General features: G+C 42.4%; 2 protein-coding genes across 5 annotated transcripts; one reads left to right on the top strand and one right to left on the bottom strand.

The window, feature by feature from the left end:
* Positions 1 to 360: 360 nt before the first annotated feature.
* On the bottom strand, positions 361 to 3,827 carry znf488 (zinc finger protein 488). The gene is made up of 4 exons (XM_013269090.3): positions 3,557 to 3,827; positions 2,590 to 2,809; positions 1,988 to 2,216; positions 361 to 1,882 (listed from the first exon to the last, which is right to left on the bottom strand). Exons 1-4 carry the CDS (start codon positions 3,565 to 3,567, stop codon positions 786 to 788), a joined length of 1,557 nt encoding a protein of 518 aa, XP_013124544.1. The 5' UTR covers positions 3,568 to 3,827; the 3' UTR covers positions 361 to 785.
* Positions 995 to 26,345, top strand: antxr1d (ANTXR cell adhesion molecule 1d). Of its 4 annotated transcripts, none has more exons than XM_005474144.4 (18): positions 995 to 1,129; positions 9,378 to 9,449; positions 9,540 to 9,611; positions 9,951 to 10,032; positions 10,506 to 10,536; positions 10,611 to 10,684; positions 11,160 to 11,228; positions 11,317 to 11,397; positions 11,541 to 11,601; positions 15,021 to 15,119; positions 16,184 to 16,253; positions 19,245 to 19,323; positions 19,603 to 19,698; positions 19,799 to 19,837; positions 20,023 to 20,121; positions 20,203 to 20,367; positions 21,076 to 21,156; positions 25,141 to 26,345. In XM_005474144.4, the coding sequence occupies exons 1-18, from the start codon at positions 1,119 to 1,121 to the stop codon at positions 25,450 to 25,452; spliced, it is 1,593 nt and encodes a 530-aa protein (XP_005474201.1). In that variant the 5' UTR covers positions 995 to 1,118; the 3' UTR covers positions 25,453 to 26,345. The 4 variants fall into 4 exon arrangements, with proteins under 4 accessions (XP_005474201.1, XP_025753304.1, XP_005474202.1 ...); XM_025897519.1 differs by having other exon boundaries at positions 996 to 1,129; positions 9,320 to 9,449; XM_005474145.4 differs by having other exon boundaries at positions 1,055 to 1,191.
* The last annotated feature ends 376 nt before the right edge of the window (positions 26,346 to 26,721 follow it).

Below are 26,721 nucleotides of genomic sequence, written 5' to 3'. Positions count from 1 at the left end.
GTGCAGTCTACCTGGATTACATCCAAGTCTGTAGATGAATGATAACTCAGAAGTTTATAAAACTAATAATTGATTTTTTTTTCTTTTTTTGAGCGGGCATCCGGTTTAAATGAGCTGCTTAGTATGGCATTTTTCAGCTCATTTGTTCAAATAGCACACTAAAATGCTGGATACAGATCTCAAATGCCACAGGAATGTTATACGGGTGCATACATTAAACAACAAATGTGTCTAATATATATTTAAACACACTGAATGATCAATACGGGGCAAATGGTGGTCTCAGTCGCCTCCTGTTGGAACTGGAAAAACTGACACTCTGATTTTAACCAATATGATGATGGAACAAAATACACCACACACTTTTATTTCCACTTTATATAATTTTAGATTTTAAAACGAATGTGCATACACACTCAACCCATACCTCCTGTACAATTTAGATCGAGGAAAAAGCAAATGGCCTAAATAAGAGGATTGCTTTGAGATATTTGTGACAATCATGAGCTGTCCTTGAAACCTCTCTGTCCCTCCTGAGTTCCATAAGGCACAAAATAACTTAACATACTGAACTAGTGGACAAACTGCACTGAGATCAGTTTACACGCACCTCTATCGTCATCTAGTGGACAAGCTGTGATGGGCATGTGTATCGGTTTTGTTATTATACAGCTACCTACATTCAAAGATATACACTAAAGTCTTGCCTTGGGTTGGAGTCTAAGCTTGTTAAATATGAGAAGCATTTAGGTAATAAATAAAGAGTTTCTTTCCCTTCTCTTGTCTCAGTTATGGGATGTCATGTGTCTTGACAGGTGGTGCCGCTCTCGGAAGTATTCGTGGCAGATTGGACAGGTAAGTTTCTCCTCCCTTCTTCTCCGCACCTGAGACTCTGCGGCGAACTCCTTTTTGTGGTGAGAGCGCATGTGAAAAACGAGGTCAGAGGTCATGCGGAAGGACAGGTTGCATTTGGCGCACCAGTTCTGCACCGACACGCCGAATGTGGTAAAAGTCGGAGGAAGGATCGTGAGGGAAGATGTGGTTTGCAGCTGAGCGCCTATGTTTCTAGACCAGTGCTCCGGCGCGTAATGGAAAGCAGTGTTTAATGCTACCGGAGAATGTACAGTCTGTAAGTCACTGCTCAGGATGTTGGATGGCATCAGATTATTGTATCCCACAGACGTCCTAGAGGTAAATGTGTTCGTCATCTCCTCCAGGCGGCTAGAGGGGGCTGTTGAACCTCTGCTGGGGTGAGCCTGGGGGTCAACAGGAGAACTTCTTTTACTCGGTTTACAAAATGCGCTTTTCTGTTCGCCCTGGCTGTTCGATATCACCAGAGAAAATGCACTGTTGCTGCTTAAATGCATGCTAGAGCCCTCCCCTCCTGTCTCCATCCGCGCGTCCAGCTCTCTGTCGTGCGTAAAAGTCCCCTTGGATTCATCACCTTGAACAAGCTCCTCACTTTTACGTTCCAAAAGATCCAGTTTAAAGGTGTCAGCTTTCAGTTTCCCCTCAGCTGAAGGGCTGTCTCCTGCTGGCTGGTCGTAACTCTTAGTCGGTGGTGTAATATTATCATCATTTGAAATATTAGTCTTCTCTAACAGAACCGTTTTTCTCCATTTTGGATAAAGAGTTTCCTCATACTTTCTCTTCTTCGGGGAAGTCTCCGCGTCGTCGTTGTTTCCAGTTCTTTTGTGTTCCAAATCTCTGGCAATGTTGTGGAAATCTGTCACTCGGCGTTGCCTCTTAATGTCCACGTGTTTGTGCTCATAAAGCTCGCGGCTCCAGGTGTCAGTCTTTACGTGAGCACACAAGAATCGGCAGTGAGCCAGGAAGGGATACTCGTTTTTGAAGACCTGGTTACATCGCCCACATTTTAATTCTGAAAGAGAAACGAAAGACAATATGATGTGACTGTTTTTAATCATTTCAATAATTTTGGAGTGACATAAAATTTGATTTAATCGTGCACAGGCATCCGTCTCACCTTCTTTTGACCCTTTTGCTATGTCACTGAAGCCCAGCAGATGAGACAGCTCGTGGTCGTACCAGATCAGCAGCTCTTCTTCCTGCCGGATGTCCCGGGTAGTCCGCACGTACAGCTGACCCCCTTTCAAAAAGGCCTCTGTGTTCTGCTCCTCGCCGTTGCGCGCAGCTTGCACGAGCCGCAACCAAGACAGCACCAGGGCAGAATTACGCATGGCCTCTGGATCGACCTGTTGATAGCAACCCCTGATGTTTTACTCAGTCTCCCGATTTAGAGGATTTTTATTCTGTCTTTCTAAGAGCCTTCTTGTAATTTATTTAAATAGTTAATTGGTGGCAGATTGCATCTTTTAATGCTGAGGGGATTTTATACACATTTCTTTTCTTTAACTGGTCAGTACAATAACACTCAAAATACAGCTGGTCAAAAACAATCCAATAATAACACAAAAACTTGGATGTAAAGTATAACATTTAAAACTATATACATCTGAAAAACCCTTTACTTTTGGAATCATGTCACCGTTGAGTTATATAGTAACTCAGTAAAGATGCTACAAAGTATAGCTGCAAGACAGTTTATCACAAATTTGTCATACGCACCCTGAATACACAGGATTTCGCTCCCTTGTCACAGGATTTCTGCGCTATGAAGGCGATAGAGTCGTAGAAAGTGTTCTGGAGCACGCACGGACCGAAGCACGTGCCTGCAGGGATGCTGCGCGTAACGACCACGCTGGTGTAGAGATCCGAAGAATGCTGGAGGAATTTACTGTCGCCGGTCCAGATGGACCGAGGCAGGAAAGTATGATCCATCGTTAAACTGTAATGGAATAGTTATTGTTAGTAAAGGTGAAAAAGTTACTACTAAATAGTTAAAAATTCATGTTGTTTAACAGAATGGCAAGATAACCTGGGGAGAGCAATCTCATTATATTTCCTGTTAAAATCGGCCTAAAATAGTAATTATAATTTATATCTTTTCTCAAAAAAGTACAAGTGTTTTATATAAAACACAAAAAAGGTTGGATTTGTGCGATGTGCAGTTAGACGGTTTGGATCTGGTCCAAGCCCACACAGAATTCCAAAATCGTAATGAAAAAATAATAATAAAAAAATTAGCCCAAATGTATTTTATTTTTTATTTGCTAGTAAAACCGAGGGTAACACTGCGTAGCAAGAGCAGCCGGTGTCGAGGCAAAATGATTTCCAACGTCCTTTGTCTCAGTTTTTCACTCGGTTACTCCTTTTGTCTCCACATCTGCCGTGGAGTCCAGCTGCCTTCTCAACGCGCAGGATAAGTTCAGTATGTTTTCCATAATGTAGCCTATAAACACCATAAACGCTCTTAGATTGCGTGACTATTGTTGTCCCTCTCTCCGAGCAATTAAAAGTACGCGATCTTTTAGGTTTTATGGTTTAAAATGTTGACAGCTGAACCGCGCAGCATCATGACAGAATGTGGTACCTATCTAAAAATCCCCGATTTAGTTTTTGGTTTTTGGTTTTTCCTTTAATGTTGACATTTAAGAGTAAAAACGCACATGCCTGTGTTGGCATGCGAACTCACCCGCCGGACATGAAAGAGGATGTTTAAGCCGTTTGGGAGCCAAGGAAGTTGCAGCAGGTGCAGCGGACCTCGGTGACGAAGCCTTCCCGTTTCTTGCTGACGAGTTACTTATCCGGCTGAATCTTCCTCCGCACTGTCGTCTCTCCCCTCTCTCATTCCCACTTATCCCCTTCAGAGAGCGCACTGAAGCGTGGCGCATTGATGCAAACGCGTGCGCGCTCGCGCACACGCTCACTCACACGCGCCTTCAAATTAGTCTTTTATTAGTAAATTTTCCTTTGTCTGGTTTACAGTTCCCTTCAGTGGGAAAGGGGAGACGTGGGTGTTTGTTTGGACAGACCAGTGATTGCTGGTTAATAACGCACATTTATGCCCTCTTGTACAGTTGACGTGAACACTATACACCGCTGATGGACAAAAGTCAAATTTTCTTATGTTTCATATCAAGTCTCTACAGATTATTTGTTAATTTGATAGTGTTACTAAAACCACAAACTGGGGAAGCAGCACGCTGGGACAGACCGCTCTTTTGCCAGCATGCAATTAATCATATATAAATCATAATGTGTGCATTGTGGTAATCTGTCATGTCATGGTTTTAAACGAAAGACGCGAGTAATACTTCGAGACTGCACTTCAGCACATGCACGCTATGTGGGATTGAGCAGAGAGGTCTTGGTCACGTTTCTGGAGACATTGTGTCTAGCTACGAGAAATGGGTGGAAACTGTCTAATGTGGGCAGTGGGAAATTGTAAAATTGGCCGCTGTTACATGACATGATGCAGGGTGGTCTGGGTTTGCCACCAGGCAAATGCATTATTCATAAACTAAATGTTTCTGTCTAATGAGCATTTAATGATTATTCTGCATCAAAGCTTTGGTTTTTGAGTAAATGTCCTGGTAGTTCCTGAGCCAACTTTGTGTAACGAGAAAGTGGGGACGCAGAAGCCTCGAAGGGGGGACTCTTTGGTCGCGCTCCAACTGTCTGGTTAAAGTACTTTTACACTATAGACTAAAAATAGTGTTTTACTTTGGATTAGAATTCCAATTTCTTCCGTTTGTGGCAACGTATCACAATCACAGGAACACTTGGACGTCCTTTCAGCAGCACCATGTCCTGTGGATATGACGTATTGAGCAGCTCTTTGGATTCATTTTCTTTAAGGCACAAATTAAAACAAGCTATGAACTCTTTGATTAACACCATACAATTCACTGACTGTGTTGATAGACTAGGACTCCATATTCGATTTTAGGCCTTTGGTTAGAAAAGACATGGACACAAATTTAATTATTTATGTGTAATACATCTGATTTGTGGTCGTCTGATGTTTCCAACTATGAAACGCAAAAAAACAAACCACACTAGTAGGACATGACACTTTTTCCCCTCCTCAGAAACTTTATTTTTGACAAACTGATAAAGCCAAAGAGAATATCCCCAAAACGAGGATGTACACGGTCACTCTGCCCCCGTAACAGTTTTTGAGGAAAATAAAGTGGAGTTTTGTGTGTCTCCTCGGGTGTCGCTCCTCTCCTTCATCCTGCCCAGCTTTTGTGCTTCTCTTTTTTTCCCCCTTCCTCTCTCAATCGAAGGAGAAGACTTGGAGAGGCCGGCTCGGTCTTAACAAGATTCTTCCAGACTGAATGCACTCAAAATAACGTGAAAGAAAACGTAACCAGGAAACGGGGCTGTGTGTGCACAGAGTCCATCTGGAAACGGATGATAGGGAGATGTGAAGCTCTTTAGTTGTTGTAGTGCCGGAGTAGTCAACAGTAACCGGGAAAGATGGCGAGAACACGGGCTCGCATGTTCCTCGTCTTGGCTGTAGTTGGAATTTTCTGTCTCGATGTCTCGGTCAGAGGAGAGCTGCAGGGAGAGCAACAGGAGGAGGAGGAGAGGTCCTGCCAGGGCGCCTTCGACCTCTATTTTGTTCTGGACAAGTGAGTCTCGGATATTATTTATTGCTTTGTTAGTTTCTGGTCGCTGCGCATTGCCATGCAACCTTGTAGTTGTTTGGAAACGCGGAGCGCATCAGTCGGACGTCCTGATGTAACGGAGTCTGAGAAAAGCGAGTGAGCGTGTAAAGTCGAAAAAATACCTAGAGTCTTCATTTTAATCAAACTGGCTTTTGCACCAAATCACAAGATTGAATCTTAAATCTGTGCAACGCAATGTCTTCACTTAAAGAAACATACCTAAAATCATTTTAACTCGCTGTTTTGTCTCTTCGGGACATACAAGTAATCAGATTGAAATTTAAGTTGGAAGTATATTCTTGACATCGGGGCATGCTTTTTCTTTTTAGTTCGGTTTAAAGTGGTGAGACAAAAAGACCAAGCTTTACCGAGGGGATGTGGGCAGGGCGAGCAGGATGGATAGAGTTTCAGGCTGATGACGCCTGCGGACACAGCTGCAGCTGTCCCATAGCGGTGCTATATGGGCCGGTTATCACTTTAAGCATTGGCTCCATCACAATAAAGAGAAGAAGCATCAACTAATGGCTTTCTGTCACGACTAAGAGTGGGGTTTTGCACTGAAAACAAACGCAAGAAAAACATTGTTTCTAATACACCTTTTACACTGGATGTTGGCTCAGCTGATCGTTATATTACTGCTTGATAAACGATTTCTTAATGCATTTTAGTTAAATGCACAGCTTTGGTGTAAGTTATGAAACACCTTGCATAAGGCGCATCCTCCAGCTGAACTTCTTTGTCATTACCTGGCTCTTATCATCCACCAGGATGATAATTCAGTCATTTTTTTCTCTGTTTTGTTAGAATTCCACTTTGAAAGTTTGCTGCAAAAACTTTGCTGTTTAAAGTAAAGTGGTACTCCTGCATCTTTAGAGAGGTCTTAGAGAAATCCTAAAATGTCCCTGTTTCTCTTTCCAAGTATTTCCTCCTTTTTTTTTTCAACTCATAGTTGTCTGGTGGGTGGACAGGAAATGAAGTTTGAGACAGTGGGAATGTCAAACAAAGGTCCCCAGTCTGAATTTAATCCATTACCCTATTACTGACATCAGTACTATCTGTTAGAAGAACATCAGGGCGCTCTTTAAATATCTTTATCTTCTGAAATTCTACAGACTCTTAGTGACTCAAAGCATTTTTTCAGGCCACATGGTCACTGTGGATGCTTCTGCCACTGTTCTGGCCTGATGATTTTACCCTGCGCTCCAGCTCATGTCATTTCAGACATTGTAATTGGCATGTTTCTGTTATTTTGGCGTGAGCGGCAAGGTGAGATTTATGCACATGGTCACAGATCCGTAAGCAAGTCTAAACATGCAACGTAGACAGATATAAGGAGAGAGAATGACAACAAAGCCATAAGGTATGGTTGGATTTGTGACCTCGCTGTGTAAAAGACTAGCAGGTTATAATTTCAGTGGAATAATTATGTTCTCGACAGACGGAGTGATGTGATTTTGTGGTGAAGCAGCTAAACAATGTGGTATATAACATTTGAAAATATGCTGAGGTAATGGTTAAAAAAAAAAAAATCTGCATGTCCTCGGCTGACCCGTGTGCACCACCGCCACCTATGAGCTGCGAGGTGGACGAGCTGAGTGACATTTTACTTTGGTCTCGACACTTTTGATGATCTTTTTAATGTTCACGGCAACATCTGTCAGCCCCTCTCTTCTCTCTTTACCCTTTGCTTCAAAAAGTTTAGGAGCAGCCTGGGGAGCACGGCATGTCACGCATGGCCAAACCTCTGATACGCCCCTTTTCTTTTTTTGACTGTCTAGCAAGCTCCAGCAGGCCTTCAGGAAGCTGTTGATCTTTCTCCTGAGATAGCACTGATTTCTTGGCTGATATCAAATGCGACACAGTGACTAATATTTAAGAAAGAATAGGGCAAAATCATCTCTAAACTGGACTTCAACTTATCAGTGCTTATCACGTTTGCATGTTTTGGTTTTGCTACACTCTCCAGTAGGTTATGAGACATGCTGAGGGGAGACTGTGTGCACGCTCCACTGTAGCATCTCAGTATACACAAAATAAACATTAGAAAAACGACCATCAGCTTCCTACATTCCTGCACTCCGTGTCTGAGCCGCACCGAATACCAGGCTGCATTTTTTTCTGACTATCTGGTTGCCCACAAATGGAATAATAGGTGTTGTGTTTTATGGCTGGGCTCTGAACAGAGTTTTGTGCTGACCGATCCAAGTGCTTTGGATTGGTTTTGGAAAAGGAGACTGTGCATCTCACGGCTTAGGAATGCAGGTAGAAGACTCAAGGGTAATTGCTAAAATTGTAGAAAGATTGCTTTAATTTTCAGCACAGGAGACGACTTTGAATGTGTTGTGCTTTTTCTGTGGATGGGGAATTGTGGAGTTTAAAAGCACATTGTTGGATCAACAATATGTTTTCAAATAAAATGTCAGAAACTGCTTTTTTAAAAATCTACTATATTTAAATGGTCTAAAAGGATTTGGGGAGACCTGGCAGATATTTTCATTATGACAAAGAAAAAATGACAACTTACAAACCAGAAGTTCTGTATATGGAAAAGGACTGGTAACAAAAATGAGGCCCAATCATCCTCTCATTGGTTGTAGTTTGCAATGTTAATGTTAACTAACAAGAGAAGCCTTTGATTTAGTCTCAGTTTAATGAGTAGTACACATGAAACACAGTTTTTACTTTTGGCAGTGTGTTACATAACCTCCTGTTCTGCACACTGGACTAAAACCTCTTTTGTGTATTTGTAACAAAGAGCACCCTGCTTCCTCATGAAGCATATCTTCATATCTTTAGCCTGTAAAATAAACCCACTGGTACCATGTGAGGACACACTTTTTCTTAATATAATGAAATAATGACTTCCTATTCAAAGATTAAGTTTAGGTTTTATACTTAATCAGGTAAGGTCAAGTAAACCCAGATAGCTCCCAAATAGGAGCTCTGCTCTAAGAAAAGATTAAGATGGGGGTTTTTTTACTAGTAAACCTTTGTATCGGGGACTTTTTTATGCCTTCACTTCTTGGGAAAGGGAAAAGTGGAGGAGGCAGTTCTGGGTAAAATAGCTGTCGTAAATTTGACCAGCTCAGACTTTCACTTTGCTCATGACCCTGTTGTGTGTACACACGGAGGCCTGACCTTTGCAGAGTTTTGGTTTACAAGCTGTTTGATGTTGCATCCTTCACACACACACTCACACTTTTACCCCCTGCTGAGTGTCACTTCTGGGTCCCTCTGTTGTTCATGTCGCAGCCTTTTTACTCCATGCATCCCCAACCTGTTGTTGGGCTGGCTGCACTCAGTGGAACCATCTGTTCCCCCTCACAGTCAAACACCCACACTTGCACTCTTCCACATACACATGCATGTCCACTATACACACACACACACACACACAGGCCAGCTGCCTGCTTCGTGGTCCCTGCTAGAGGCAGACTGCTACATCTGTCCCTGTCTAACCTCAACCCTCTGGCCCAGCAGCAATTAGCCTCCATTAGCAGCCCCATGGGACTCGATTTCATTAAGGACACTGTCATGTATGCAGCAGCATGTAACAGGCTAATCAGCAGCACACAGCCGACAGGTTACAGTCCAAAGCAAGGGAATGTGATTAAGTGACCAGAAGAAGGTCTTCTCTGTGTAAGAGATAAACGGCTGTTCTTTAAAAAATCATTAAACCCTTAGTAATCGTATGCACACTACCTCTAAATCACTGCATGAAAATAAATCTCAGTTTATTAACCTCAAATTTAGCTTTTCTCTTTTCATTTTTTTCTATCTAGGTGGAATAATCTGCTACAGCATCACATCACACAAGTCTGTGTTTGTGGTATTTTCCAGGTCTGGGAGCGTGAAGCATCATTGGATAGAGATCTATTCCTTTGTGGAGCAGCTGGCAGAAAAGTTTATTAGGTACCAGCAGGATTTAGTCACTGATGTGTTTTTTAGTATTTTGTTTTCTCCTTTCGTCCATATTAACGCAAAAGCACTTTGTGTTCCCAGCCCTATGTTGAGAATGTCCTTCATTGTCTTCTCAACACAAGGAAAAATCATCATGAAACTGACCGAGAACAGGTAAACTCTACACATCAGTAACTGACTAATCCCTTATGTTATGTCTGTATCTGCGTACAAGTACTGTACGCAAATGCTGTCTTTACTCATCTTTGTCTGTTAAACTGGTTTTGTAACCCTTCAAGATCATCAGAAAAGATATTGCATAATTGCTAACAGATTTTATGCAGCTTCATGCAACCTTACGAATACAAAAAGTGGGACTATCTTTGGGTAAAACTTGAGCCAAAACGTTACTTTCCAACTCAGTTGAATCTTTTTATTCCATTTACTCCATGTCTTTTCTTAAAAGCGACTTCCTTTCTGGATGTTTTATAAGGCTGTTTGTTTATTCTTCAGGGAGGACATCACTGGAGGCTTAATGGCTCTGAGGAAGGTTATCCCTGGTGGAGACACGTATATGAACTTAGGCCTGGAGATGGTAAGGCTGGGTTTAAGAGCACAGTACGCTGGTGAAGTCAGTCTAAATTACGCTATCTGAGTCTTCATAAACCTTCCAGAAAATACCCACTGAGCATTAATTGTGTCTGGCAGCTGGAACCAAGAGCAATTAGATAAGTATGAGGTGTGTCTCAAACCATGAATTACTTGCTCCTTCCTGAAAGTGCCGAGCTAAGTATTTAAGAGAGGCATTCTAAAAGAAATTACTCTTTTATTAATTTTTTTTTTTTTGCTTTTATGAAAACAGGAATGTGTTTTTTAAGCAAAACATTTAAAGACATTCACCCATCTTTGCCAGACCACAGTGTGCAAAGTGAGATCTGTGGCTTGACTCTACCTCAGTATCAAGGTGTTAGACTGTATGATCACCTGCTGTAAGTCTTCTATGATCTGTAACTGAGAGTTTCGGTTGTTGTTGAACTTACTGTTGAATTCCTTTCTTTTTAAATGTAGGCGAATGCACAGATCTATAAAGAGAAACAAGGTAAGCTTCAACCCGAAAGCTTCATACATTGCAGTGCAAAGTTTCAGAGAACGTGAAAGTTGTGCGTTCTGCAGGGACTGCTAGCGTCATCATCGCCTTAACTGACGGAGAGCTGAATGAGTGGCAGTTTGACACAGCACAGAGAGAGGTGAGATGTGCTGTAAAGTAGAATCGTTTTGGAGGAAGTCGAGAAAATATTGCGGCAGGGCTGAGGACTGTTACTGTTAGCTGTTTGTTAACTTTATGTTATTAGTGCTGTTCTTCTTTGGTGGCCCTTATTATGGTTTTCATATTTTAAACCACTTTAATATTTCGCCAGCTTTGATTGGTGCATCTGCCATTTGGATGCAAAAGACCTGCTCTCTTGGGTGCTCCATGGTCATTGTTACATTTATCCCAAATACAGATGATAAATACCACTAAAGTTATTTAGACATGATTAATAATCTTGATGTGTAAAAGTTAATGCCCTTTTTTGGAGAATGCATCATGTTGTGCAACACCAGTTTTTAAATCTTTGCTGTGTGAACTGAGAAAATCTGAGAAAGTGGTTTTGGGGAGATTTTAGTGGCTCCACGAGACCACAAGAATCTCTTTGCAATTGTTCTTTCTTTTATTTGCAGGCACAGAGGGCCAGATCTATGGGAGCCATTGTTTATTGTGTAGGAGTCAAAGAATTCAACCAGACCCAGGTAGGATCACTGACAGATATCAGAAATATTCCAAATACATAAAAATGCAAATATCTTATTTTGTCTGGATGTCTGGATGTTTTTCTAGCTTGCAACTATTGCAGACACAGTGGAACATGTGTTTCCTGTATGGGGAGGCTTCCAAGCCCTCAGAGGAATCATTGACTCAGTATGGCACACACATAACACATGTATACCATATAAACAGTCACACACATACAAAAGAGAGCCATAAAAATCATATTACATCATATTAAATTACTGAGTTATCACGTAACTATTTTTTTTTTGTTTCCATTCCCTCTCTCTCAGATAATTAAGAAGTCCTGCATTGAGATTCTGGCTGCAGAGCCGTCCAGCGTGTGTGCAGGAGGTAAGCGGTGTGAGGAGCCAGGGTTTTCCCTTTCTAGTTCACAGAGTGGGCAGTCACGGTGTGCGATTGTTTCAGATGACAGTCATCCAAAGCCTCTGGAATGAAACATGAGGTTGAGTAATCGCATGGATGCTTATGACCGCAGAGTGACAGAGAGCGTATTGTCATTCACGGCCGGGGGAAATTAGCATGGCCGCTTCAGCACAGCATGTGTGCAAAAAAAAAAAGAGGAGGAGGGGTCTGCGGGTGTTGGTCAGAGGAATTAGCCGTGAATCTTCAAGCATGGCTGCATCTCTGGCCTAGTTTGCCACATCGTATATGCTAAATAGCCATTTGGGTTGGTTTAAACCGTGTCCTCTCCCTCACTTCCTCTGCCCAGCACTTCTGCTCCTAGACAGCAGTTTAAGGAAGTAGGAGGCAAGACATGAGGCATTAAGAGAGAGCCTTTATGGGTAGCCAGCAGGATGGATGAGCTTTGACATGACCTTATTAGGACTCACTTAAGGGAGTGCATTTGCAGCCCTGCTACCAGGACAGCCGATGGAGATTAACATCCATTATGAGACATGAAGGACGGGAGAGGATGTGGAGAGAGGAGATGAGAGAAGATTCATAATGTTGCCGTAAAAGGACAAAAGGAGAAGCTGTTCTCACATGATAATTACAGTTTCTGTTAGTGCGCAAGAGACTTTGTGTCACTCGACGTGTGCCCAAATATCCTTCAGCAGCCTCATTTATTATTCGATTGATGAGCAGCCTAATGGTCAGTGAACTAAGAAAGCAGGGACCCGCTTTAACCAAGGCCTTACTCTGGCCTAATTAATTAAGTTGTAATATGCTCACATGCTTATAGTGCACTTTGTCTGCCTTTGTTGTGATTTGTGCACATATACAATGGAAATCAGACATCCAGTGCTTTCACATTATGCCAGAAAAGGCTTTAGATTGTGGAGAAATCACCAGCCCTCCTGCCCCAAACTCAAAGCTTATAAAGTAAAGCAGTTTTTATCATTTAGCTATGTAATTTAATTTGAACAGCAAGGCCATGCATTGAAGCGTGAATGCATACTGACACCCCGCATTTATATTGTGACAGTCTCTTTCATTGTTATTTTTCTTGGCCCGCGTGTAGTCACATAGCATATCGTACACGCTTTACCCCAACACACACATTTAAATGGTCTTTAGTCTGCTAGCGCACACGCATCTCCTGGCACGCGTGTAGACACGTCCCTCACATTGATGTGAAGTGACCAGATCGAGCTGCCTGCAAACAGGCCATCAGACCGGACAGTGAACGTTGGGCCACACTATAAGACATGACAGCACTGATTCCCAGCGCGCACACACAAGCACACGTTGCGGACAGTGAGAGTACGGCCTTAGATCTAACATGACAGGAGAGATTGCTGCTTTCATTAACGTCTGACCCTTTTCTCCCCGCCGTCCCTTCCTCCTTTGCCCCTCCCTGTCCTTCACTGTCCTTTTGCACTAACGTGATTGAAGAGCCACTGTTGGGACAAGCTGTACCCCCTTTTCTCCACACGCACAGTGCTCACGCGTGTTCGTATGTATAATCACATATTCGTACAAAACGAAATCCCTGTCAGCCATTCAGGTGTGGATGTAAATGGACACGTTGCCATGCAGGAAAGGCAGAGAGCAGACAGGAGAGGGCAGCAGCATATGTGTCGGACGTGATGGTGGGGCAGCACCAGTCCTCATCCACCATGTGTCTGACAGGAGTGACCTTTTAACACATCAAGCCTGGTGTGTGTGTATAATAGATTGTGTGACTGAGACAATTCTAGTTGAGAAAACACTGCTGTTTTCAATCAGTCAGACAATGACATTTGAAAATATCTGTTTTTAAATAAGGTTAGGAAATATTATAGACTTCTCATATTTACTTTTTTGGATAAATGAGGTCCTGATTTGTTCCTATGTTGTTTTTTTGGGGGGGGGAGCTATGCCATGGTGTAGCTTGCTTGCTGTGACTGCAAACCACATAGACCACAACTTATATTATATTATATTATATTATATTATATTATATTATATTATATTATATCATGTCACCACTGTCACCACTACTTTCCTATATATGATTGGGTCAGGTTTTGGTCAGTGAACTGGGTTTTGCCTACTGTAATGTCGCAGGGTCATTGATTTACTGTATAAAGTTTCTTAAATAAAACCGAAGTGAAGATAAACTGAATCTGTCAATAAGCACAGACACAGCTGTATGAGGTCAGCTGTTTGTAAAACTGGCAGAAATCAAATTCATTGAAAGTTTTATCTGAATGAAAATGAACAGTAAGGAGTTTGGTGCAGTTTTTGTAGCGTTTTTAAATCATGGCATTATAATATGATTTTGCGAGTATAATTCTAATTTCCATTGCTGATGTAAATCGTGGATTGTCTGCAGACTTCATTCTGCACTCAGCATTTTTGCAGCATCTGTAAACACATAAACATCTGTCTAAACTGGTGTTTCTTTGCTTTTCAATTGTCTTCTCAGCTCTTTCTCTGTCTTTGTATCTGTATTCATGGCTTTCATGGCAGCTTGTCTGACCTTTAAAGAAATACTGTCACATATACACCCCGCAACCTGTGATGTTTTTATCCAGTGATCTTCACGCTGGAGCTTTAAATGTTAAAGATGTTGCTGGCAAATGTTCCCTTCGATTAGCCAGGATAATGCTAGAGGAAACCTCAGTTCACATGTGTGCACACTTTCATTCATGCATACACTGAACACATGCAAATGCCTGCACATTCCACGGAGAAGCAGAATTACAGCGCACACACACATCTGCACACAGGCACACACAAGAGCTAACGCCGTGTGGTAGTGCCATAGGTAAGGTCAGACCTACTTTGACAGTACTGTGCTGTTGTCAGCCCAGCAGGCATGTTTTTAAGCAAGTGTTTTTTTTCCCGCTCTTTAACATATGCTGGGAAGCAGCCACATAGACACTCCAGCATATGCTGGCAAGCCTCTGTCAGTGCACTTTAACAGTGCCTAGGGGAAATTAAAGGTCAAAAGACACACACACACACATACGCACACACCTCCTGGCTATTGCACAGTCTGAGATATTTCTGAATAGCAACACTTTTAGCATTAGCACCACTGGAGCATATTATGGCCTTTCCACACATACACGCACAAGCACACAGATATAAACAAGCAGTAATGAGGCATGCACAAGTTCTCACTGCTCAAGTTGAGCCCAGCAGAGCAAGGGACTGGCTGTCTGGCCCACAATGACTGCATACTTCTTCTGCAGTCCATCAACAATAATTTGATCTTTCATGACTCTTGTGCAGCTAAAAAATATATGCATTACCATTGTTTCTCATAAGTGGTTGTATAACTAATCGTTCCTGATGTCTGAACCCATTTTTTCTCTCAGAGAGTTTCCAGGTGGTTGTTAGGGGTAATGGCTTTCTCCATGCAAGAAACATCAACCAGGTCCTCTGCAGCTTCAAATTAAATGATACACATACTGTGGGTAAGTTCTGCAGATGTACACAAGAACACTATAATAAATAGTATGCATCGTTTTCTCCTGCTTGCCATTAAGCAGGACCCTGTTCCCAGATTGAATCTTATATTAGAATAGTTCAGATTTGGCAGATCTCCCATCTTCTGTCTTCCTTCTTGGATCACTCTGAGCTGCTCCCAGTGCTGTTGCTATTTTTTTATCACTAAAAAGCCCTATTTACACCGCTTGGACTTGTGCACTGGCGATGCTTGCACAATGGTTATTTCTTCATAATTTTATTTCTGGGGAAAAGTCACAAGAAGACATATCTGGAAAGAAGGGTAGGTATTTTGCATTTCAAGATTGCACTTCTCAAAAAAAAATTCCTGCATTTCAGTTTGTCACACACTGCCACACAATGGCAGGTCAAGTTTGTTTCCACTGAACGTCCTCCCTTAGAGTTCTCAGGACATTTTAACAGAAAGTTGGACTCTGTGGGGTTAACAGTCAACAGTCATTACCACAAAGGTAGTTGGGTCAGTTGGACAGAGAAATGGAGGTTTGGTGGCTGTAAGGTTAAGGTCCATGGTGAAAGCGAGCGGTCAGAACTAAAGGTAGCAATTTCTGGTAAATATGGTGTGATTTATTTACTTATTTATTTAGATTTTTACAGATAATTATCTGATAACCAGAAACCCTTTAAGTGGACTTTATCTCAAACCAAACACAAAGGGCATGAACCCCTGCAGTCGGATGAACCCATCCATGATATAATGGTTCCACCCAGAATCCTCTCTGAGGATTGTTGCCAGAAGCTTTTCACTTTCTAAGATAAAAATCAAGTTCTACTGAGAACTAATTTTCCACCCTAATAGTTTCAGCTGTAATCCATCCAGTGAGCTGTGGAATTGCCATTTTATAACATTCTTGTGGTTCTATTTTAAGGATGGGGCAAAAAATGCTTAAATGCCAAATATTGTATGTTGGGCATGATTTTGGCATGATTGAAAGAAAAACTTATAAGTATCAGAAGCAAAAAAAAAAAAAAAAAAGTTCTTTACGAAGTGTGATTTTTGCTTTTCCCCATGTAGATGAGAGACCAGCTGGAATAGAGGACACCTTTCTGCTGTGCCCTGCTCCTGTGGTAAAGGAAGTGGGGAAGTAAGTAGCACATCTCACATCTTGTTTTCCACCCTTATTTACCTCAGATTGTTTCTCAGCTGTGGCTCCAGTCTCTGAACTATCCCCGTACAGCTGTAATGCGGACATTTGCCAGCTGCTCTCAAGTTTGGTGTGGACACAGAAGACTGCCGTCCTTGAACAAATTAGGGCCAAAGTCATTGTGTGTCTGTGATCAATCAATGTTTGTCACAGCTAACGAAGCCAGACACCAATCACAAGGGGACAACAGGAGTAGAGCCCAGGAACATGACTTAATGAGAGCCTGCTCGAGAGGACCTCACAACTCCTGCGTGTTTGTGTGTGATGCTCCTAATCTCTGTCTGGCACTTTGGCAGAGAGAAAGTGTGAGTGGAGTCAGCGGGGCAGTGTAAAGTTTCCTCTGAGGGATTCCAGCTTTGCCTTTGGTAATTCAGAGCAGAGTTTCCTTGCGGGGCAGACAGAGAGATGCTGTGGGTTGAGTTTGGAGAGGATAAAGGCCCAGCAGCCCTTCCATCCCCTCTGCCTGCAGTCTTGTGCATAATTATACACTCAGGCCTGTGGCCTCAGACACCTCCCAGTCATCATCTGTCTTGTTTCTGTCACTCAGATTTTTTAGCATGATTTGAGCTTCTCTTATCCGCCAGTGAAAAGTACTGCTTTGATGGGGAACCACTGCTCAGAGATAAGGAGGAAATATTTTTTCTCCAAAGAACTCAAGAAACTGACACAACAAACAATATTTTACACCGAACAACAAAAGTAGTGCATTACTGGCATATAACTGTTTAGGGTTTGACATAATGACAGAATGTAAAGTCCAGCAAATACCCTGTACGTATCTCTGCTTTATTGTCTGTTCTTTGTTGCTGGTGTGCTGTTGTAGCAGGTGGAGCTGCTCCTCCTGAGAGCAGAGCAAAACAGGCAGCATCATTACACTCTGCAGTGATGCCTGAAGGAGGCGTCCTTCCATGTAACGGAGGCCCATTAGAGCCGAGTCGATACTGCCTAAAACCCTGAGTGCTACTAAAGAGCAAGTCAGCTGCGGGTGGCTGAAGGGTCCAGAGAGAAGGCCAACAGCTGGCTGATGAGTTCAGTGCAACAGAAGTGGAAATGTAGAGTGAGGCTTTCAGTTTTCAGTTTCACAGAACATTTTTTCAAACATTTCATTTAAAAAAAAAATAAAAGGGAAAAAAAAAACATTGAACTGAAATCGGGCAGCATGGTGATGCACTGTTAGCACTGTTGCCTCAGCAAGAAGGTCCTGAGTTGAGTCCTGGCCGAGGCCTTTCTGTGAGGAGTTTGCATGTTCTCCCCGTGTTCTCTCCGGGTACTCCAGCTTCCTCCCACCATCCAAAGGTTACGTTAGGTTAATGGGTGATTCTAAATGGCCCATAGGTGTGAATGAGTGTGACTGGCTGTCTGTCTCTCTGTGTTTGTCCTGTGTCAGATTGGCAACCTGTCCGGGGTGTACCCTGCCTCTTGCCCTATGGTAGCTGGGATAGTCTACCAGCCAGGCTACCCCAGCCCCCCCACAACCCTGGAATAGATGGATTTCTTTTAAATCACTTATTAAGGAAAATAAATTCAGCTTCTTAAACATCAGTAGATATGTGATTATTATGTTATAAGCATGTTATTATAAAATAATAACATGCAACAAGCTTAAAAAAAAAGCTTAATTGGTGCACACTTTTTCATGTTAATGGATTATACTAAAACTATAAAGACCATTTTATGCAATTTTATAAACCAGTGATGAAATTAATTATTCGTTCACATATCTAAAGTTATTACACTTTAGATATGTGAACAGCTTCCTGTTGAGGAATTCTTAGGTCTTCAGCTTTACATGAGATCTTAGGGACTCCGGCTTCCAGCATCACCCCTTCACCCAAAGACCCTCACTCTCCTCCTGTCTCACCCAAGTCGCACTGTCGGTTAGAATGAAGGCACTGGTGGTCCTGTCACACAAATCTGTGTTGACTGGGAACCTTCCGGATGCAGCTCCCCCTCCTGAGCGCACACACAAAGACACACACATATGTGGGGCAAAGACATATATAGTGGGCAGATTGATGATTGATAGGGGCTGAGATCTCTCTGTCAGCGTGGAGCTGATAGCCCCCTGTCCCCTGCCTGAAAGGAGGGCTGACCACAGGATGGGGAAGGAGAGACAGAAAAAGGAGGGAAGACGCAGAAGAAAAGATTAGTGGCACCTGCACCGCCAATTTCCTATTCCCAAGTCAGTGTCAGCATGAGTTATGAGACGAGCTACAGTGGCGTGGAGCGCTGAGGGGATGTGGATGAGGAAAGGCTTTCCTTCTCCCATCCCCCGCCTCTGTTTCGTCTTCCCAGCCATCCCACCACCCTGCAATGACCTCCGCCTTCCCGCCCCCTCCTCAAACTTAACCCAAAGCTCAATACCCCCCTTGTCTCTGTCGCCCTAAACCATTAGAACAAGCGCAAGAAGTCTTTCTCCATTCTTCTTCTACACTCCAGCAGCCTGCTCTTTAACCCCCTGCCAGCATATGTGGCTCAAATGTCTTGGCCTTTGTTTTATTTTATTTACAGTTTCATTTCCATCAACATTTCTATCCTATCATCTTCCCATCTAAAATGATTTGCTTTTTCCCACCCTTGTGTCCGACCTTCCTGTACTTGAGTAGTAACAGCTACACATATCAGTGCTGAATGCTGTACAATTAGAAGTCATTTTAGCTGTCTGTGGTTTCCACATCAGAGGTCTGCGTCCAGTCCACGTAGAAGAGATTCCTCCCGTGGGTGGAGACCTCGCTGACCTCTTCGAATGCTTTTAGCTCTGTGTTTTTGCTTATAATGGAGCAAGTATGGACAAAGCAAGAAAGTATTTGGCACCTGGTTAAACTTTTACAGTAGCTTGAAGCTACACCGTGAATGTGTTCATACAAGCAGATGTGATATGTCAGCACTTCTGTCAGCAGCCGGCTTGTGTTGTTTTTTGTATTTCTTTAGGGTGATCTACCTGCAGGTGAGCATGAATGAAGGCCTCTCCTATATCACCAGCTCTGTTCACATCACTACTACTGAATGTGTAAGTAGATCCAGTATAGCTTACACTACAGCTTCACAACATTAGATGTAATATTTCTCTCTGGCATGCTGCCTTTTTTTTTCTTTGGAAAAAAACTTTCTTTCAGCTGTCTTATTTCTCTTTTGGCTCTTTTATCTTCATCTCTCCTTTCCCTCTGAATTCTCCTCTGTTGTGTCTGTCATCAGAGGAGGCTGTGAGTACTTTTGCTTTTCACTTTCCCTTTGTTTTCACGTCACTTGTGTTTTATTCCTGTTTAACCATCTATCTGCATTTGCGCAGTTTGACGGCACCATCGTGTTGATATCCTTGCTCGTGGTGTTCCTGCTGTTGGCTCTGCTGCTGATGTGGTGGTTCTGGCCTCTCTGCTGCACTGTGGTAAGTTTGACAGACCAAATGACCTCTTTTTTCAGGAAAGCGACTACACTGAAGTTTTTTTGTTTACACTATATTATTAATTTATTTTTCTCTTCTTCAGGTGATCAAAGAACCTCCACCACCTCCTCCTCCAGAGCCTGTAAGTCACCTGTCACATGAACCTGTCGCAATTCTTTTCCCTTTCTTTCATTCTATTCAGAGATTTGCATAAGAATTCAGGACTATTGCAATGTTTCTTATTTTTTCAGTTAATATAGTAAAGTAATAGTAATAACAGAGTGTTTAAGCATATGAGCCGTATCCTCATTGAGGCCTCGCTAACAGGAGTCAGATGACGATGATGGTTTGCCCAAGAAAAAGTGGCCCACAGTGGATGCTTCATATTATGGAGGAAGAGGAGTAGGTGGCATCAAGCGGATGGAGGTACGCTCACTCACTCTCAACTTTCAGAATTTGCAAAAGGCAAACGGAAAAAAAATATTATATTTTTCTTGCCTACTTAAGGTGCGATGGGGGGAGAAAGGATCCACAGAGGAAGGTGCGAAGCTGGACAAACCTAAGAATGCTGTTGTGAAGATGCCAGAGCAGGAATTTGAACCCTATGAGCCCAAGCCTCGAAAGCCTCCCCGTCGACCCCCACAACAGAGGAGGTGGTACACCCCCATTCAGGTAAGTTTACCATAGGAACACTCTTTAAATGTTCCGTTTATGTTTGTAGCTTACTTTATTCAACCTCAATGCAGGAGAGGAAGTCATCTCTAATTATCTTTATATAAAGCTACAAAATATACAGCACCTAACCTAAATAAAAATCTTATGACAAACAAAAATCAAAACATATGGATAATTGATTGTATATTTCAGGATCTAGTAAAAAAAAATGATATACAGATAAACAGGTACATTAACCCTTTTAAGAGCTGGACAAGCAAATAATTGCCAGAAAATTAAAATAGTTTTTTTTTAAATAGAGTATTTATTGAACCATCTGACACATTTTAAAGCTTAATTAAATATTAATTTGTAGTTTTAATTTCTTTATCACATTTGCTACATTATCCATTTCTTTTGCAATTTATTGCAACTTATGTAAGTTTTCAGGAGGAAAAAAATCACACTGATGATGTTCTCAAAAACTCACAAAAACTCATGTATTAAATATGACACACTAGATATTAAGGTATTAAGGTCCTTTTCAAAAACTCATACATTATTTGACATTATAATTAGTCTCATTCTCTGTCTGTGGACCTTGGCAGACCACACTAAAAATAATTCATTTAGATTAACTTTTTTGTTTTAAATCGTTCTTATTTATATATCATATTTGTTTCATTATAAATCCTCCATTTTTAATTCACTTTCCTGACTCTCCAGGGGAAACTAGACGCTATCTGGGCTCTGTTCAGGAGAGGCTATGACCAGGTATCTCTGATGAGACCGCAGCCTGGAGACGAGGTGAGCCTGCTTCTGCCTACAGTCAAGTTACATTTTCATCCGTTTCTGCAATTTAAGAAACCACAAAGATGCACAACGGCTGACACAAAGCTATAATTTGCTAATTACGAGTAATTTAGGGGGCTTGCCTTTTAAATAGCAGGTTTTCTGTCTTTCCGTAGAGCATCTGCATCCTTCTTTTGTCTGCCACGCTGCATAACGACACCATCAAGACATAGGAAAATCTTTAACACAGCACCCCAGTTCTCAACACGCACACCCACACACACACATGTGGAAAAACATTCACAGGGGAAATAGTGAGGTACAGACCGGACTCTCTTTGTCAAAGCTGCAATTGTTCACACACAAGGCGTACTGTGCTGTTATGTACTTTTCCCTCTGACTCGCAGAAAATGACATGGTTCCTGTTGAGGTTTCAAATAGCATGTTTCACCATCACTGTTTACTGTTAAGTCATGATTATAGTAAACAAATATATACAAATTGTGTCATACTTTGTTTATGTTTTAGAGAAAAAAAAAGAAACTATTGAATGTGCTATTACTGGACATTACTGCCACTGCTGAAAAGTCCTGAATCATGACATCACTACGTTTCCTGCAACTGAGTGTGACAGAACGAGATGGAGAGCAGAGCGGTCCCTCTTATCTAACCTTGACCCCCGCGTCTGGCATCTCGTAACCCCCCAAAGACATGTTTTCATCATCACACTGGTTGTCATGGTGAAACATCTGTTCCGTTGTAAATGGTGTCATTGTCGCTTCTCATAGCTGTGGTCTCATCGCTGTAAAATTTATCGATTTGTGCTCTTCAATGACATGATTCATCTTTACTGTGCAACAGTGTGAGTGTGTGTCTGCTCCCATCTGAAGTCTGTAAAAGTGGTCGCCACCGCTGGTTTTATCTTGTCTTTCCATCCTACACATCTTTTCTTTTTTCACTGCGCAGAACAGTTCATCTCTGTCATGTTTCTCGAGTCTTTGTCAGACACTTTCTGTGGGGCTGCGGTTCACAGACACTCAACAATGACCCCCACCCAGCTCCTTTCACACGCCATTAACTGAGAAAAATCAAAAACGCTACTTCTCACATGGAAAAAAATGGGTGGGGGGGATTCACTTTTGCTACAGAGGAAGAGAGAATGTTTAGAACGGGTGCTGATAGCCATATCAGACATGAAAGACGACAGTGATTGCTCATCGCTGATAAACTCAGGCTTGGATCTTCCACACAGTAAAAACAACAAACAGCTCTTAAAAACCCAGAAACCTCAGCACAGCTGGTTATTAAGAAGCCCCAGTGTGGTGGCAAAAAGTACAGCAGTAGAGAGCATTAACTATCACACCTCCCAGTCCAGCTTGTTAACCAGCAGCTCAAGAGGTCTTGTCCTGCTTTCTCCCCACATTACTCCTACTTCGCTGCCTCTGCAAACAGCCATCAGCGGCCTGCCAGTTTCTGCCACGCTCCAAGTTTGCATTTTATCTCTTTTTCTGCCATGTGTGCGTGCATTTCCGTGTATTTGTGTGCGCGCGCTACTGTAACGTGCATGTCACTTCTCCTAAGCAAGCATCACGCAAACAGATGGGGAGTTGAAAGGCCACGAGCCATATTGTGACAGACGAGATTCCCTTCTTTTGTCCCCGGAGCTGATGGCGCTGATGGCTCTTGTCACACAGTACAGGCCAGAGGGCAGTCACCAACTCTCTGTTCTCATGAACAGACTGCACAAATGAGCACTTCCTCTTCTAACCCCCTCCCCTTTCTCTTTTTCTTCCCACCACTTTATTGGAAGTATTAGTTTACACAAATTTAAATATGTTACATGAAAAATAAAGTCTCTTCACATCACAGCAAATCTCCCACAGGCATTCTACTAGGCTGATTCATGGGTCACACCATTTTCATCCAAATCAAACAATCCAGTAGGAGAACACTCCCACTCAGGATACACTTTACAGTCACTCTTTCCTCTAAAGGGAAAGTGCACAGATACCCTCCCAAAGCATAATAGGGCCACTCGAACTCCTCAGTGTAAATTCTAGGGTTTGAAGTTCTTCAATAATTTCTCACACATCTGTGTATGTCTTAAGTTTCTTCCACCACAACAGAAAACACAGTGTTTCAGTATCACAGAGTTCATTTTGCACACTGGAAGTTGAAATGTAAATAAATAGTTTAATCAGCAGCATCTGTTTCAGTGGTATTATGAATAATCAACAGAAAAGGTTGTCAGCTGTTTTCATGGGAACTACTTCTTAGTGCCAGTGTAAGTTGTTTCTGGGAAGGGTAGTTAAGATAAAATGATAGGGCTGTTGGGAAACACTGATCCACAGTAACCAAAAATGTTTGGTAGGTATCATTTAAATGCACTGAGTATCGCCCTTTTATAATCATTTATGTGGGGGGGGATTTCAAAATGTGACATTACAGAGCTGTGTTGTATCGACCCTAAACTCCCAATGAAGTGCGTTAACTCTCGTGAGTTCGCACGGAGCATTTTCCTTATGTGAGTGAATTGCTGTAATGTCATGCGAGGTGACAGGCAGAGCTGTCAGGTCAGATGTGTCTCCGCTCTTCTTTTTCCTGTTTTCTTTACTATAATGGTGGTGTGTGTGTGTGTGTGTGTGTGTGTGTGTGTGTGTGTGTGCGTGTGTGAGAGAGGGAGAGTTCCCCTTGAGCGTACAAAACAATCTGCTTTGTGTGTGTGTCTGTCAGAAGAGTGGTGCAAGCAGGGATGCTATAGGTGTTTCAGGGCTTTGTTTTTCTCCTGAAAAGGAGTTGAGGCTCAGAAGTAAACAAATGCCAAGAGGGGTGATAAAGTAGGGACAGATATTACACAGTCACAGGGGCAAACAGGGAGAGTGACCATCACAAGTGACTCATTGTTGACCTCTCACATAGCTCTTATATGTCCATATCACCTTAATGAAGGTTTCTCCACCTCTCTTTCTGTTATTCATGAGATTCAGAGGCTCCATTCGAGGCCATATGTTGCTGGATGCATGTTTACAGTCTCTCTCTCTCGCACACAGACACACACATAAACATACTCATATTCATGAGCTTGTGCTCTCATTGTGTCCATATGCTCTCTCTGGTGTTGTGCTGCTGCTCTGCTGCTCACAAACTGGCCTTTTCACAGCGGCCCGGCAACAACACCAAAGCAGTCAGCACCCCCTCCCGCCCGGCCTGCCCCCAATCAATTACACACCCTTCATACACACACATACAACACAATGACCCCGCAGTTACAAAGCTACTGCTGCTGAGGCCCTCTTAATGGCCCCTGTGTGACTTTAGGGCCTCTCTGTTTAATAAGGTGTTATAATCAGACCACCAAGGGTCTGTGACACAGAGACCTACTCTCCATCCTTCACACACTGACTGAGCAGGACAAGTGAGCATGCATGTGTGTGTCTGCAGAGGGATGCTATGCAGGGGAACAGAGAGGACAATAAGAGAAGCGTTCCATTCTCCCTGACTTGTAAATTATGTTAAAATGCTAAATGGCTTCTGTTAACTATTGTGGTGATATTGAAATCCCTCCTTTACATTCCTTCAAGTCAAGCACATAAGAGACATAAACCACTTTCTGTTCTACGCCAAGAAAGGACTAGTCACTGCTGAGCTGCAAGAGAAGAGGAGGGGAAACAGAAAAAGCTGTCCTGTGTGTGTGTTTGTGTGTGTGTACTTGCCTGTGTGATAACGCAGCGTCTTTGCTAAAATCACAGCTATTGTAGTGCAGGTGTGGACAGCAGACACAAGCAGCTCTGTGTGCCCTCCAGGCCCTAAAACACACATCCTTGTGTTAGTAAAGCTGGGAGAAGTCTCACGCAACCCATCTTGGCTGGTGGCTCTTAAAAGCTTAGTGCCAGTGCACAGAGATGCACTGTATTTTAATCTGCGTTCTGCTTTTAAATGATAATGTGTAGCAGTTGTTGTTTTTTTTTAAACCACCATCTCTCTCCGTTTGTCATGCAGGGCCGCTGTATTCGCTTTCAGCGCGTCAAAGATGGAGAGTCCACCCCAAACAACCAGGCCCCTCCTCGTGCACATTGCTCTCCCTCGGCTCCGCCCGCTCCTCCGCTTTTTGAACAGCAACCTCTGGTTTCCTACTCCGTTCCCCGCACGAAGCCCCCGTCGAGAGGGCCCCGTACCACACCACCCTCGAGCACCACACCACCTGCAAGGGCACCCCCATCCATGGTACGACCACCTCCGTGTCCACCCCCAACTCGCACACCCCCGGGTCCACCAGGACCCCCACCTTCTCGACCCCCACCCAGGCTCTAATGATAATTAGAGAGCCCACGATAAAAAGCTGATAGGTCGGCCGATTCCATTAAAAAAATAAAAAAACAATAAAAAAAAAACATGTCCTCTCTTCACCCTGATGACTCATAGGCAGCAGAAAGGCTTCAAATCTTACAAGCCAGGAGCTCAAACTTGAAGCTCTGTGCTTTGTTGCTGGACAGCAAAATGTATTTATCTGATTTTAAAATCAGCTACTGACTTTCAAGTTTCTTTTTTTATACAAAAAAGGGCGTAAACATTTTAGAAAAAAAACAAAACACTAAACAAGCATGTAGTTAAAGATTAAGTCTGTATGTCCAGTGTTAGATGCAATGTTGAACTAAATGGTTTAGAGTAAGTGCAATCCAATAAAAAAGGGGTTTCTTGTGTGTGGCTGAAAGTTAGCTCATGACAGTTGGTGCTGGTAAATACAAAGGGAAAGAATGCTGAGCGAGGAAGTGGTCTGAAATTTAGCATTTTGTATTTTTTATTTTCTGGGTGTCTACAAAAATCACCCCGATTCATCATTTAACTTTTCAAACAAAGAAGCTCTTTCTTAAAGTTTAAAGTTCAGTGATCTTATTGAAACTGCAGGGCAGTTACACCGCATTTTATTTATTAGAATACAGGCCCTGTCTGCATATGCTCTCTCTTTAGTATCAGATACTTTCATGGGTTTTTTCTTTAAAGGGCAAGGGGCATCTGGGTGGCTTTTAGGAAGTACTGTGGCATGGCATCTGATGTATTTGTCTTCTTATCAACACCACTGAACATTTGTATCTTCAGGGTTCTCTTGTATACTGCATTTATGGACTGAAATGATCATTTGTATTATTTCATTATTAACAACTTGAATGTCTGTCTTTAATAAAAATGAGTTTTTTTTAAATCTCCTTCCTGCCAGCAAATTCTTTCATAATAATTAAAAGTATGGTATATTTGAAGAATGTTTCTGCACTCGTATTGTAAATCAGCTTCCAGCCTCGCTGGGATCAGTGCAACACGGACCTTATGACACAGTTATTAGTTAATTGGCTATTGCCCGGTGCAACATTTGGTGATGTAATGCATTTCTCTTAAAGCAGCTCTTAAACTAATTGCACTTGTGCTGCTCTCCAGACATTAATAAGCTGTCTGTGACATACACCCACTGCCCACTTTTTTAGATATGCTTTACTAGTACTGAGTTGGATCCCCTTTTGCCTTCAGAACTGCCTTAATTCTTCTTGGCATATATTTAACAAGGTGCTGGAAACAATCCTGAGATTT

This window comes from Oreochromis niloticus, linkage group LG13, assembly GCF_001858045.2.
Source record: "Oreochromis niloticus isolate F11D_XX linkage group LG13, O_niloticus_UMD_NMBU, whole genome shotgun sequence".
NCBI lineage: Eukaryota > Metazoa > Chordata > Actinopteri > Cichliformes > Cichlidae > Oreochromis > Oreochromis niloticus.
Note: the sequence above shows the minus strand (reverse complement) of the source record. Positions and strands in the feature narration are given on the sequence as shown.

What these genes read in the sequence shown, in the direction of transcription:
- znf488 (XM_013269090.3), bottom strand. An exon ending in CGAAATCCTGTGTATTCAGG is followed by an intron (nt 2,217 to 2,589) that starts GTGCGTATGACA and finishes TGCTATCAACAG; the next exon opens with GTCGATCCAGAGGCCATGCG. An exon ending in AGCAAAAGGGTCAAAAGAAG is followed by an intron (nt 1,883 to 1,987) that starts GTGAGACGGATG and finishes TTTCTCTTTCAG; the next exon opens with AATTAAAATGTGGGCGATGT.
- antxr1d (XM_003441093.5), top strand. Translation starts at nt 5,347, where the DNA reads ATGGCGAGAACACGGGCTCGCATGTTCCTCGTCTTGGCTGTAGTTGGA. An exon ending in CTGGCAGAAAAGTTTATTAG is followed by an intron (nt 9,450 to 9,539) that starts GTACCAGCAGGA and finishes TTGTGTTCCCAG; the next exon opens with CCCTATGTTGAGAATGTCCT. An exon ending in TGAACTTAGGCCTGGAGATG is followed by an intron (nt 10,033 to 10,505) that starts GTAAGGCTGGGT and finishes TTTTAAATGTAG; the next exon opens with GCGAATGCACAGATCTATAA.